Source organism: Macaca thibetana, chromosome X (assembly GCF_024542745.1).
Source record: "Macaca thibetana thibetana isolate TM-01 chromosome X, ASM2454274v1, whole genome shotgun sequence".
NCBI lineage: Eukaryota > Metazoa > Chordata > Mammalia > Primates > Cercopithecidae > Macaca > Macaca thibetana.
In genome coordinates this window covers 2578683-2593219 of record NC_065598.1, presented here as the reverse complement: position 1 = coordinate 2593219, position 14537 = coordinate 2578683, and the positions used below count along the sequence as shown (strand labels likewise).

Genomic DNA, 14537 nt, shown 5'->3' with positions numbered 1-14537 from the left:
GTAGTCTTTTATCCGTCACCCCCTTCCCACCCTTTCCCCCAGAGTCCCCAGAGTCCATTGTGTATACTTAGGCCTTTGCATCCTCATGGCTTGGCTCCCACTTATGAGTGAGAACATACGATGTTTGGTTTTCCGTTCCTAAGTGACTTCACTTAGTCTCCAAACCCATCCAGGTTGCTGCGAATGCCATTAATTCATTTCTTTTCATGGCCGATTAGTATTTATTTGTACATGTACATACCACAATTTCTTTATCCACCTGTTGATTGATGGGCATTTGGGCTGGTTCCACATTTTTGCAATTGCAAATTGACGAACACACATGATTATGTCACTCCTGGGGTTGCACCTTTGAAAGACACTCCTGGAGGACAGGTGAGTCTCAAAATGGTTCAGGTTAAGGTATTTTCAGAATAGCCCACAAGGGTTCTTGGCTTAGCTTAGGAAAGAATTCAGGGGCAAACCAGAGGTAGAAGAAAACTGCTTTAAGGAAGTGACAGTGTTACAGCTCCGTGACTGCTCCTGCAGAACAGGGCTACCCTGCAGGCAGAGAGGAGCAGCTTACGGCAGTTTTGAAGTCATATTTTTATACCCATTTATTTTTATTTTTATTTCTTTCCTTGTTGGAGACTGTGCCTCACTCTGTCACCCAGGCTGGAGCACAGTGGCACAATCTTGGCTCACTGCAACCTCTGCCTCCCGGGTTCAAGCGATTCTCCTGCCTCAGCCTCCTGAGTGCCTGAGACTACAAGCATGCTCCACCACACCCAGCTAATTTTTTTGTAATTTTAGTAGAGACAAGGTTTCACCATGTTGGTCAGGCTGGTCTCAAACTCCTGACCTCAAATGATCTGCCCACCTCAGCCTCCCAAAATATATACCCATTTTTAATTGCATGCAGATTAAGGGGTGGGTTATGCAGAAATTTCTAGGGGAAGGGTAGTAATCGTTGAGTTATTGCGTCATTGCCATGGAAAGGGGTGGTAACTCCTGGGTATTGCCATGGCAATGGTAAATTGACATGGCACACTGATGGGCGTGTTTGACTGAAAGCTGCTTCAGTCTGCCCTGTTTTAGCTAGCCCTCAATCTGGTCTGGTGTCCAACCCCCACCTCTGGAGTCAAGTCCTGCCTCCTACTTCAACATCATAGGGTTGATGTACATGGAAATTTGGGGTTGGCATGGCTAGGGTCCCAGTCCCAGCCCAGTAACACCTAAGCTGTGTTCTCCTGAGCAAGTTACAGAGCATTTCCAAGTCCCAGGTGCTCTTCTTGGTATATAGGGGTGCAACAGATTAAATTATGACCTCCTCAAAGGTTACATTAAAGTCCTAAACCTTGGTACCTGTGCATGAGACTTTATTTGGAAATAGGATCTTTAAAGATGCCATCAAGAGAAAACAAGGTCATACTAGATGAAGGTGGGTTCTAAATTCTGTATGACTATACTCTCTCTATATAAGGAGAGAAAGATTTAAAGACCCAGGGCGTAGACATTCATGTCATGACAAAGGCAGAGATTGGAGCGATGTGTCCACAAGCCAAGGAATGTCAAGGATTGGCAAGGATAGATTCTACCCAGGGCCTCCGAGGAAGCACCTTGATTTCTGAACTTCTAGCCTCCAGAGTGGTGGAAGAATGAACGTCCGTTTTCTTAAACCACCAAGTTTATGGTGATTTTTATGGCAGCTCTGGGCAATCTCACACAAGTGTTTATACCTAAATCAAGAGGCTGAATTAAGAAGGAAATAAGAGACTTCATCAACGCTCTGGCACATTCTGGGGGAATCAAAGCAGTGCTCCTCCCAGGTTGCTAATGCCTACTTCCCTTTGCTTTCTAGAACTTGGCTGCTCAGGAGAGGCAATGGCTTATCAGCTGTTGCTGAAATTTCCAGACTGCCAGGAGACCAATTGCTATGTCACTCAGTGCTAGCACGTGTGAAAGGAAAATATCCTGGGCCCCCAAAATGACTCAGGAAAACTCAAGCTGGAAACTGCTCAGGGCAAACCTGACTCCCATTCTAATCAAAGTCACCCCTCTGCTCACTGAGATAGACGTACATCTGATTGCCTCTTTTGGAAAGACTCATCAGAAACTCAAAAGAATGCAACCGTTTGTGTCTCACCATCTGTGACCTGAAAGTCCCCTCCCACTTCAAGTCTTCCAGCCCTTGCTTCAGGTGGTTCCCGACTTTCCAAAGCAAACCAAGGTACTTCTTACATATGTTGATTGATGTCTCATGTCTCCCTAAAATGTATAAAACCAAGCTGTGCCCCGACCACCTTGGGCACTTGTTGTCAGGACTTCCTGAGGCTGTGTCACGGGCACGTCCTTGACCTTGGCAAAAGAAACTTTCTAAGTTAACTGAAAAAACTGTCTCAGACTTTCTGGGTTCACACGCGTTTTGCTGAATTATTGCACCACTCTTGATTCAGTTTCTATGTACTGTTGACAAACATAAACCCTTTTGGTTGGTTAGTGGCCACGTTCAGACTTGTTTCTCTTAATGCACTGTTTCAATGCCTGCTATGTTGCCTCCTGTTGACACAGGGCCTTATATTTAGAGCAAAGCAGCTGGGCAGATGGCACAGGTGTCTGTAGGTGCCTGTTTTCTGGCACGGAAAGACATGTTTAGAAAATGGAAACGAGGCTTGGTGCAGTGGCTCATGCCTATAATTCCAGCACTTTGGGAGGCTGAGGCAGGAGGATCACTTGGGGACAGAAGTTTGAGATTGGCCTGGGCAACATAGCAAGACCCATTCTCTACAAAAGAATAAAAAGAGCTGGGTGTGGTGGTATGTGTCTGCAGTGCCACCTACTCCAGAGGCTGAACTGGGAGGATTGCTGTGGAGCCCAGGAGTTCAAGGCTGCAGTGAGCTATGATTGCACCAGTGCACTCAGCTGTCAACATGAATGACACGGTAACTATCTACACAGGAAGGTCATGAGCTACCAACTTCTTCAGAGGCAACAAATGGTCATCGATGTCCTTCACCCCAGGAAGGCAACAGTATCTAAGACAGAAATTCAGGAAAAGCTAGCCAAAATGGACAAGACCACACAGAGGATGTCCTGTTTTTGTTTTTGTTTTAAATGGAGTCTTGCTCTGTCACCCAGGCTGAAGTGCAGTGGCGCAATCTTTGCTCACTACAACATCCACTTCCCAGGTTCAAACAATTATCCTGCCTCAGCCTCCCAAGTAGCTGGGATTACAGGCATGTGTCACCACGTCTGGCTAATTTTTGTATTTTTAGTAGAGGCGGGGTTTCATGATGTTGGCCAGGCTGGTCTCGAACTCCTGGCCTCAAGTGATTCACCCATCCCGACCTCCCAAAGTGCTGGGATTACAGGAGTGAGCCCCTGTGCCCAGCCAGGATGTCCTCCTTGTATTCATATTCAGAACTCATTTTGGTGGTAGCAAGATGACTGGTTTTGGCATGATTTACAAATCTTCAGTTTATGCAAAGAAAAATGAACCCAAACATAGACTTGCAAGACACAGTCCATGTGAGAAGAAAAAGACCTCAAGGAAACAGCAAGTGGAATGTAAGAACAGAGCAAAGAAAGTCACGAAGACTGCAAAGGCCAATGATGGTGCTGGCAATAGGCAAGGTGGAGACTGGGCGAAAAACAGAAGAAGTAGCAATTCTGCAGTGACATTATCAGCAGTCATTGTGTGGATATTTTACGAGAGAATTAATAAATTATAGACTTTCGGGAAATAAAACAAATTTCAATCAACATTTATCCACAGGAATCCAAAAAAAAGCAGCAAGTGGAATCACCAGTGGGCCTTTAATAATCTGGAACGGTAGATTAATTTATTGGCTCTTAAATGCACTCCTTGCAAACTTGAAAGCACCAAAGATAGTGGTCTCTGGTAGCCTGATTGTAATTATCTCTTCTCATTAGGAGCCTGGGACTGAGAGAGTTCCTCTTCCTTGTCACACAGACAAAATGGGAACACCCCACAGCAAGGCTTCAGCCACATCCTGCCCTGATTCAGTTCTGAGAGTTGGTAAGTCACAGGCATGATGGTTTCCCGGTGTTCCTTCAGGGCGTCGGCCACCTTTTTAATCACAAAATCATGGAGGGGCTCTGTGGCAGGTGTCAGGGGTGTGGACTCCGAGGGGTCCCTGGAGAGATCGAAGAGCAGAGGGGGGTTGTGGTAGGTAACCTGTTCTCCGAAACATCTGCATAACGAGGTGACATAGCAGCCACCAGCTTCTGGTGGCTGGAACACCGGGGTCACATAGTGAGCCTTCCAAACCGCCCCACCTGGAGGAGAAAAGAGAGACTCGTCAAATGATGCGCATTTCAGCCACATCAAAGGAAGTCCTAGCGTTCTATAGCAGGGGCCCCCAATCCCCAGGCCACGAACTGGTACCTGTTCGTGTCCTGTTAAGAACCTGGTCACACACACAGGAGGTGAGTGGTGGGGCGAGAGAGTGAAGCTTCATCTCTGTATTTATAGCCACTCCCTGTTGTTGGCATTACTGCCTGAGCTCCGCCTCCTGTCAGATCAGTGGCTGCATTAGATTCCCATAAGAGCACGAACCCTATCGTGAACTGCCCGTGCAAGGGATCTAGGTTGTGTGCTCCTTATGAGAATCTAATGCCTGATGATCTGTCACTGTCTCCCATCACCCCAAATGGGGCCATTAAGTTGCAGGAAGGCAAGCTCAGGCTCCCACTGATTCTATATGATGATGAGTTGTAGAATTATTTTATTATATGATACAATGTAATAATAATAGAAATAAAGTGCACAATAAATGTAATGTGCTCGAATCATCCCAAAACCATCCCCACACCCCAGTCTGCAGAAAAATTGTCTTCTACAAAACTGGTCCCTGATGCCAAAAAAGTTGGGGACCCCTGTTCTAAACACTGTAGAATGACTATAGTTAATAATAACATGTTACATAGTTACAAACAGCTAGAAGGAGGATATTCAATGTTCCCAACACAAAGAAATTATGCATGTTTGAGATGATGGATGTGCCAATTATTCTAATCTGATCACTATGCATTGCCCATCTCAAAATATCACTAGATACCCCCAATTTTCATGTGCAATGTGTGCATATTATTACGTGTGTGTCACTTTTAAAAAAATTTTAAAACTTCCAATTTCTGGGTCATAAACTCATTTTCTTCTAACACTTTTAATCTTACATTTTATCTTTAGTCTGTCTAGAATTGATTTTTATAAATGAAAGTTTAGCCATGACCGGCCAGGCGTGGTGGCTCACACCTGTAATCTCAGCACTCTGGGAGGCCGAGGCAGGCAGATCACAAGGTCAGGAGATCGAGACCATCCTGGCTAACATGGTGAAACCCTGTCTCTACTAAAAATACAAAAAATTAGCGCGGGTGTGATGGCGGCGCCAGTAGTCCCAGCTACTCGAGAGGCTGAGGCAGGAGAATGGCGTGAACCCGGGAGGCAGAGCTTGCAGTGAGCCGAGATCGCGCCACTGCACTCCAGCCTGGGCGACAGAGTGAGACTCCGTCTCAAAAAAAAAAAAAGAAAGAAAGAAAGTTTAGCCATGACAACTTATGCCTACAAAATAACCTGCCCATAGAAGATACGCAATAAGTATTTTTTTATCTCCAAAAAAAAAAAAAAAAAAAAAGAAAGAAAGAAAGTAAGCACATCAGAGGCATGCGCCCACGGTGCTGGCTTCTCTTGTCTTCTTCCATCTTCTCAAGGCTGGTCCTTGGGTTTCTTTTTGCCCACAGGTCAATGCTAAATATTATGCAATCCTTACAACAAAATGAGAACATTAGAATCCCCTGGTAAAATGATATACACATTTCCCAGCAGACATCAGTCCTGTTTCTAAAAATGTATATATATATTTTGGCTTTGTTTTTGTTTGAGATGGAGTCTCACTCTGTCTTCCAGGCTGGAGTGCAGTGGCGTGATCTCAGCTCACTGAAACCTCTGCCTCCTGGGTTCAAGCGAGTCTCCTGCCTCAGCCTCCCGAGTAGCTGGGACTACAGGCGTGTACCACCGCATCCGGCTAATTTTTGCATTTTTTAGTAGAGACAGGGTTTCGCCATGTTTGCCAGGCTGGTCTCAAATTCCTGACTTCAACTGATCTGCCCGCCTCAGCCTCCCAAAGTTCTGGGATTACAGGCGTGAGCCACCATGCCCAGCTAAAAATGTATGTTTCTTAAAAGTGGCTCCCTGACTTTATAGGCAAATCTTATGTTCATACATCTGTTTTCTTTATTAAGGTGTAATTGATAAGTAAAAATTGCATAGATTTTCCAGGCACAATGTGATGTTTTAATGTATGTGCATCTGCTGAGATAATTAAGTGAAACCAGTTAGCATCTCCATTACCCCCACCTGCCTTTCTGCAAAAGAGCAATTCTGAGAAACTTCTCCAAAAACATGTGTTCAGTGACAGCCCTGGAATGAAAGGACCGGTCCAGGGAGGAAAGGAAGAATGTGTTCAGGATACACCTGAGGGACCCTGCTCCTGGCAGGGAACAGGAAGCAACGGGTTGAGCACTCACTGTCATCCTTGGGGATCCACCGCACGGCGTGCAGCTGGGAGCCACAGTAGTGGAACAGAAACTCATGTTCCGAGTGCCTGGCGTTGCCCTGCAGCAAGGGCATGAGGTCTCGACCGTCAATGACCCTGCAGAGACACAGACAGTGCAGACAAGGAGAAGGGAGAGAAGGGACGTTTGGTCCCAAGCTACCTGAAGAGTACTTGGTGAAGACTGCGTCATGCCTGAGGGCCAGACGACAGGTACTAAGTCTTTAGGAAAACTCACGCATGCTCTCTGGGAGATTACACTCCAGTGGGTAAGGGAAGAAAGCTAAGCTTTGATCCTGAAATGATGAGGCCGAGGAATGTGACAATGCATGCCCCAAAGGCGAAAAGATCGGATCGCCTTGGCTGTGACACAGAGGCTCTCCGCAGCTCAGCAATTGGTGGCAATTTCATAAATCTGAACTTCATTTGCAATCATATTGCTACCCTTTGAAAAAATTTTATGGAATCATTAAAAGTCACATACTTCTAATTTTATATGAGAAATGGAGTAAATGAACGCACAAACAGAAAACCAAGCACCATGTTCTCACTTATAAGTGGGAGCTAAACACTGGGTACACATGAACATAAAGACGGGAACATGAGACACTGGAGGGCTCCAAAACGCAGGAGGCAGGGAGGAGGGAAGGGTTGAAAAACTACCTGCTGGGTACTATGTTCACTACTTGGGTGACGAATTTGATAGAAACCTCAGCATCACACAATGTATCCAAATAACAAACCTGCACATGGGCCCCTGAATCTAAACTAAAATGAATTTTAAAAATTTATATTAGAGAATAGATCTCATGCCTTATATTAGAAAGCAATAATAATAAAAGCTGCTTTGTAATGGGACACATAATAATACATCCCAGATAAGGATTTTTCTCTTTTTCTTTTTTGAGATGGAGTTTCACTCTTGTTGCCCAGGCTGGGGGCAGTGGCGTGATCTCTGCTCACCACAACCTCTGCTTCCCGGGTTCAAGGGATTCTCCTGTCTCAGCCTTCCGAGTAGCTGGGATTACAGGCATGTACCACCACACCCAGCTAATTTTGTATTTTTAGTAGAGATGGGGTTTCTCCATGTCGGTCAGTCTGGTCTTGAACTCCTGACCTCGGGGGATCCACCCGCCTCAGCCTCCCAAAGTGCTGGGATTACAAGCATGAGCCACTGTTCCCAGTTAGGAATTTTTTTTTTTTTTTTTTTGTCTTGGAGACGGAGTTTTGCTCTTGTTGCCCAGGCTGGAGTGCAATGGCACGATCTCGGCTCAATACAACCTCCACCTCCCAGGTTCAAGCAATTCTCCTGCCTCAGCCTCCTGAGTAGCTGCGATTACAGGCTTGTGCCACCACGTCTGGCTAATTTTGTGTTTTCAGTAGAGAAGCGGTTTCACCATGTTGGTCAGGCCGGTCTCAAACTCCTGACCTCAGGTGACCCATCTGCCTTGGCCTCCCAAAGTGCTGGGAATACAGGTGTGAGCCACCGCGCCCCACCTAAAAAGGATCTGAGAAGAAATAAAACTATATTTACTATCAGATACAATGATTTCCTATGTTAATTATCACCGAAAAACCTGCCAGAAATAATGAGTAAGATTAGCAAGATCACACAGTACAACATCAACCTTTAAAAATGACTATATATTTGCAATGAATGGCTGGGAATGACATTATGTTAAAAGTATCATGTACTATAACATGAGAAAGCACGAAGTATTTAGGGATAGCATTTTTATGTGAAAAATTTGTATGAGAAAAGCCACAAAGCACCTAATAAGAGAAATAAATGGAGAAATGAACTATATTTATTGATTGCAAAATTCAGTGTTTTAAGACATCAATTTTCTGCAAATTGATCTATAGATTTAAAGCAATCAATTTCAGAAAGGTTTATGATGAAATGAGGAAACTTATTCTAAAATTTACATGGGAACATAAAGATCCTAGAGTGGTTTAAAATTTTTTGAAGAAGAAAATAGTTTGAAGACTCACTACATAACTCCCAGATTTACTATAAAGCTAGAGTAATTGAGACAGTGTAGTGTTGAAATAAGCGTTTCTTTTTTTTTTTTTTTTTTTTTGAGACGGAGTCTCGCTCTGTCCCCCAGGCTGGAGTGCAGTGGCCGGATCTCAGCTCACTGCAAGCTCCGCCTCCCGGGTTCACGCCATTCTCCTGCCTCAGCCTCCCGAGTAGCTGGGACTACAGGCGCCCGCCACCGCTCCCGGCTAATTTTTGTATTTTTTTAGTAGAGACGGGGTTTCACGTGTTAGCCACGATGGTCTCGATCTCCTGACCTCGTGATCCACCCGTCTCGGCCTCCCAAAGTGCTGGGATTACAGGCTTTAGCCACCGCGCCCGGCCGAAATAAGGGTTTCAATGGATCAATGAAATAGGATAGTCCAGGAATTGACCGATACGTATACTGCTTTTCAACAAATGCTCAAAATAGTTCAGTAGAGATAGGACTGTCTTTCAATAAATGACAGTAGAAAAGTTGGATATCCTAATGCAAGGAAAATAAATCTCAGCCTATACCTCAAACCACATTAAAAAATTCACTCAATGTGGATCATAAGCCTAAATGTAAACCTGAAACTATAAAACTTCTAAGTGAAAACATAGGAGAAAATCACTGTGATCTTTTGATAAGAAAAAAGTTTAAGTTTTATCACAAAAATCACAAGTTATAAAAGAAACAAAGATAAATTAGCCATTATCAAAATATAAAACTTCTGCTTTTCAAATGGCAATGTCAAGAAAATAAACATGTGACCTCAGTCCATTAGTGGGGAAAAAGAAGAAAAGAAAACAATTAAAATATTAAATATTAATTTTAAAAAGTTTAGAGCAATAGAACAAATACTTAATGCATGCAGGGCTTAAAACCTAGGTGACAGGTTGATGATGGGTGTAGCAAATCACCATGGAACATGTATACCTATGTAACAAATCTGCACGTTCAGCACGTGTATCCCAGAACTTAAAGTAAAATTTTAAAAAATAATGTTTAAAAGAAAAGAAAAAGACAAGCCATGGAGTGGAAGAAAATAATCATCCTTTGTATCCACAGGTTTTTTTTTTTTTTTTGAGACAGAGTCTCACTCTATTGCCCAGGCTGAAGTGCAGTGGCGCGATCTCGACTCATGGCAACCTCCCGGTCCTGAGTTCAAGCGATTCTCCTGCCTCGGCCTCCCAAGTAGCTGGAATTACATATGCCCGCCACCACGCCCGGCTAACTTTTGTATTTTCAGTAGAGATGGGGTTTCACCATGTTGGCCAGGCTGGTCTGGAACTCCTGAGCTCAAGTGATCCACCTGCATCGGCCTCCCAAGGTGCTGAGATTATAGGCGTCAGCCACCGCGCCCGGCCCAGAGGTTCTGCATCTGCGAATTCAACCAACTGCAGATCAAAAATATTTCATACGATTTTCTCCTATTTTTTCACCTAGAAGTTTTATAGCTTCAGGTTTACATTTAAGCTTATGGTCCGTATTGAGTTAATTTTCTAATGTGGTGTCAGATATAGGTTGAGATTTATTTTTCTTGCATTTTGATGTCCAATTGTTCTAGTGTCATGTATTGAAAGACAGTCCTACCTCTACCGAATTATTTTGGGCATTTGTTGAAATGCAATATATATATTGATCAATTTCTGGACTTCCCTCTTCTGTTGATCCACTGAAACCCTCATATCAACACAGCACCATCTTGATTACTCTAGCTTTACAGTAAATTTTGGAATTATGTAGTGAGTCTTCAAACGATTTTCTTCTTCAAAACATTTTAGTCTATTCTAGATTCTTTATTCTAGAAAATCCTATGAAATACTTTTGATCTGCAGCGGATTGAATTTGCAGATGCAGAACCTCTGAGTTCAGACAGATGACTATTTGGTTCTACTTCACGGCTTGTCTTTTTCTTTTCTTTTCAACTTTCTTTTAAGTTCGTATTTAATATTTTAATTTTTTCTTTCTTTTCCTTTTTTCTCCACTAATGGACTGAGGTCACATGTTTATTTACTGGATATTGACATTTGAAAAGCAGAAATTTTAAATTTTGATAATGACTAATCTATCATTTTTTTCTTTTATAGCTTGTGACTTTTTTGATAAATCTAAAAACAATTATTTTCTTATCTGAATATTACAGCAATTTTCTCCCATGTTTTTATCTAGAAGTGTTATAATTTTGGATTTACATTTAGGCTTATGGTCCTTTTAGGGACGGTCTTGTCTGTACTGAATATGTACAGGCTTTTTCTTGTCATTATTCCCTAAAGGATTCAATATAACAACTATTTTATGTGGCATTTACGTACATTGTATTAGGTATTATGAGTAATCTAGAGATGATTTAATATATACAAGAGGATGTGTGTAGGTGATATGCAAATATTACAGTATTTTATATCAGGGACACGAGCATCTGGGTATTTTGGCATCCATGTGGGGTCTTAAGACCAACCCCCCACGGATACCAAGGGACAGCTGTATTGGTAAACCACATACCTGATAAGTCATTTTTCCCCAACACTTTGATAAACCATTGCATCCTCAGATTCCCATGTTTCTACACATTAGTGGTTTCCTCTGTTTTATCTTTACTTTTCTTTTTTGTTTATTCTACTCTCTTGTTCAGGATCTCTGGTTATAAATCTGTCCATCTCTATTTTTGGTTGTAATTTGCTTTATCTGTTTTCTGTGGTGAGGTGGTGAAACAAATTGTGTTAATTCTAAAAATAAATTACTATTTGGCTTTTAGAGTATTAGCATCCTTCATTTCTGTACAGGTGAGAGCCGCTTTTGAGTTCTTCTTGTTGATTTCATTGTGTTGGGGATTGAAGGAGATGGGAGACAGGTATCCATAGGCCCTCATGCTGCTGGTGTCATAGACAGTGAGCCTGATACTGTGAATTTGCTTTTTGTTCCCTTCTACATAGTAGAGCTATTCTCTATTAGCAAGGATGTATTTAACTGGTCAACGCACATGCCAAAGAAGTCATGAATTCAAATAAAGAGGCTTGGGAGAACCAAGCATAGGAATAACCAAAAAATCAACCTGATGAGTAGTACCCCGCACGCCAACCTGTACGTGAAACTGAGGTTAGGTCTCCCACCACAGTGCCTTAGACATCTTCGCGATTTTCTTCCACTTCACATTTAACTACAAAGATGGTGCATCCTCTGAGGACTTAGCCTGTGGCTAGTGGAGTCATGGTTGCAGGCAGGAAAGGACAGCTGTACTATACATCTTATCAAGGACACCAAACTCATAACCCTAAACCTCTGATCAAATAAGCGTCTAATCTCATGGCGCAGAATGCACTGGAGTGATGAGTGACTCCAATCAACTCGTTCTTCTTTTTAACATGAGGACAACGGCTGGAACTTGGCAGCAGTTGCCTTCCACCCTCATGCAACGTAGCAATATTGTGCCAGGACATTTCCCTTCTCCCTAACAGGCTGTTGGGCTATGTGGAGTGACAGACTTCTTAAAACAACTATTTCTAAATGGTAGAACATGGAAACTGGGCTTCTCCATAGTTTTTCGGATAGGTTCTTTTTGCAACAACTTCACAGTGGTTTTTTAAATATTTTTTCTGGGCTGGAAACGATGGCTCACACCTGTAACTCCCAACACTTTAGGAGGCTGAGGAGGGAGGATCACTGGGGTCAGTAGTTCAAGACCAGTCTGGCCAACATGGTGAAAACCCATCTCTATAAGAAATACAAAAATTATCCAGGTGTGGTGATGTGTGCCTGTAGTCCCAACTACTTGAGAGGCTGAGGCATGAGAATTACTTGAACCCGGGAGGCAGAGGTTACAGTGAGCTGAGATCGTGCCACTGCACTCCAGCCTGGGCAACAGAGCAAAACTGTCTCAAAAATAAAATCAATAAAAATAAAATATAAAGTATACTTTCTTTCCGTGTTAGCATCATCAATGCCTAACTTCTTTTCAGACAGAAAATAAAAACATCTTTATCTAAAGTTCAGTCCTGAAAATTATAAAATAAATTCCAGCCTTAGTGTGTTGACACTATCTACTAACATCAAACATATATTTTTAAATATTAGAAAGGCAAACTTGGGGGTGTGTCTTGTCTTAATTAGTTCTTGATAGTTTGTTTTTCAGTAAGTTAACCATGACTTCTAAAATATTTTTCTTTTCTGTATTAGTGCCAACAGAACCTAACATTTTTTTGGAGAGGGAGGGGAGAAAATATAAAAATTTATAACAAAAATTTTGAAAACCATGAAATATAGTCTTAATTTCTTTGTCTTATTTTTTTAAGCTGCTTTTCATCCTGGTCAATATCTGTTTGACTTTATATGAATAACTAAGTAACAGCAAAACACACAGGTTTTTATCTATCATCAAATACACAGGTTTTATCTATCAATCCAAAATAATTGCCTTCACTGGCTAAAACCAAGTGTAAGCTTCCTTCATTGGATGGGGGCAACTTTCTTTTTCTTACGAGCTTTGACACATCTGATGGATCTGCTTTTTTCTTGATATAATAAAAACTACTAGAGACTTTTAGCAAAATGGAGTGACTTGTAGTTTCACCAAAGTATTCACATCTTCTAGAATCATTGCAGTAATTCACCTTTGTTTTCTATTGAAGTGTGAAGTCAAATGCAGAAGGAATGGGAATGAAGATGTAATATTTTTAGAGCTTATTCTGACAAAATCAAAATAAAAATCAAATTCTTTCCCTTTTTTTTGTGAGACAGGGTCTCATTCTGTTGCCCAGGCTGCAGTGCAGTGGCAGGATCATAGCTCACTGCAGCCTCAACCTTCCCAGACTCAAGCAATCCTCCCACTTCAGCCTCCTGAGTAGCTGGGACTACAGGTGTGCACCACTATGCCTGGCTAATTTTTGTATTTTTTGTAGGAATTTCACCATGTTGCCCAGGCTGGTCTCAAACTCCCGGGCTCAAGCAATCCACCTGCCTCAGCCTCCCAAAGTGCTGGCATTACAGGTGTAAGCCACTGTGCCTGGCCTAAAAATAAAATAATTTCTGTAAAGGCAAATCCTCATCAGCATCCACAGACCAATATTCCATGAGACTGAGATTCTCCTCAGCACTTTATAAGTCCAAAATATAGCCTATACCAATATCCCAAACTCAGCGCATTTCACTCATATCTTGGAAGATTATTGATTATGATTGGCTCAGTAACTTAAAATATTGGCATTAGTACTAATACTATTACATAATTTTTTGGAAATGTATTATTTAGCTCAAATTGATAAATACTTTTTTTTCAAAGTAGAAGGAATCTTTATTCTGTTATTATTTTACATAAATTCTCAACAAATTCCCTTACTGGCTAAAGCAAGTAAGAAAAGGGGGAGTGGGTGCCAGTTGTGGTGGTTCATGCCTGTCAACCCCCAGCACTTCAGGAGACTGCGGCAGGAGGATCGCTAGAGACCAGGAGCTGGAGACCAACCTGGGCAACATAGCAAGATCCCATTCCTACAAAATGACAAAACTGGTTAGGTGTGGTGGTGCATGCCTGTGGTCCCAGCTGCTCAGAAGTCTGAGGTGGGAGGATCGCTTGAGCCCAGGAGGTAGAGAGTGCAGTGAAATAGGACTGTACCACTGCATTCCAGTCTGGGCAACAGAGCAAGAACTCACTTTTTAAAAACTATGTACATAAATGAGGGATCTTTTTGTTTACAATTAACATTGAGATTTATCCTATTTTTCTTCAGAAATAGATTAGCTTTGTTACATGAAGAAAGAAATATTACAAGAACTCTGTGGGCTTGGAGGAGAGACATAGTTGTGGTTCTAACCTATCTGGATTCCCTTGCAGAGCTGTGATCAATGAACTGTCAATCAATCAGCAGCAAACCTGCCTAGGTTGGTTGCTGCCGGGGAATGCAGCAATGTAGTATGAACGATTTCCTCTTGATGAAATTCAAAGTATTCATGATAGAGTTCAAAGCACCCTCAAACATCCTAC

At 42.3% G+C, this 14537-nt stretch overlaps 1 protein-coding gene across 3 annotated transcripts in view; it reads right to left on the bottom strand.

The window, feature by feature from the left end:
• Positions 1-3791: 3791 nt before the first annotated feature.
• The window catches only part of ARSF (arylsulfatase F), an 80717-nt gene continuing 69971 nt past the window's right edge, over positions 3792-14537 (bottom strand). For all 3 annotated transcript variants that reach the window (XM_050776648.1, XM_050776649.1, XM_050776651.1), the window contains exons 10-11: positions 6529-6653; positions 3792-4278 (exon numbers count right to left, since the gene is read on the bottom strand). In XM_050776648.1, coding sequence (XP_050632605.1) covers positions 3896-4278; positions 6529-6653 — 508 coding nt within the window. In that variant the 3' untranslated portion in view covers positions 3792-3895. The remainder of the gene's footprint in view (positions 4279-6528; positions 6654-14537) is intronic.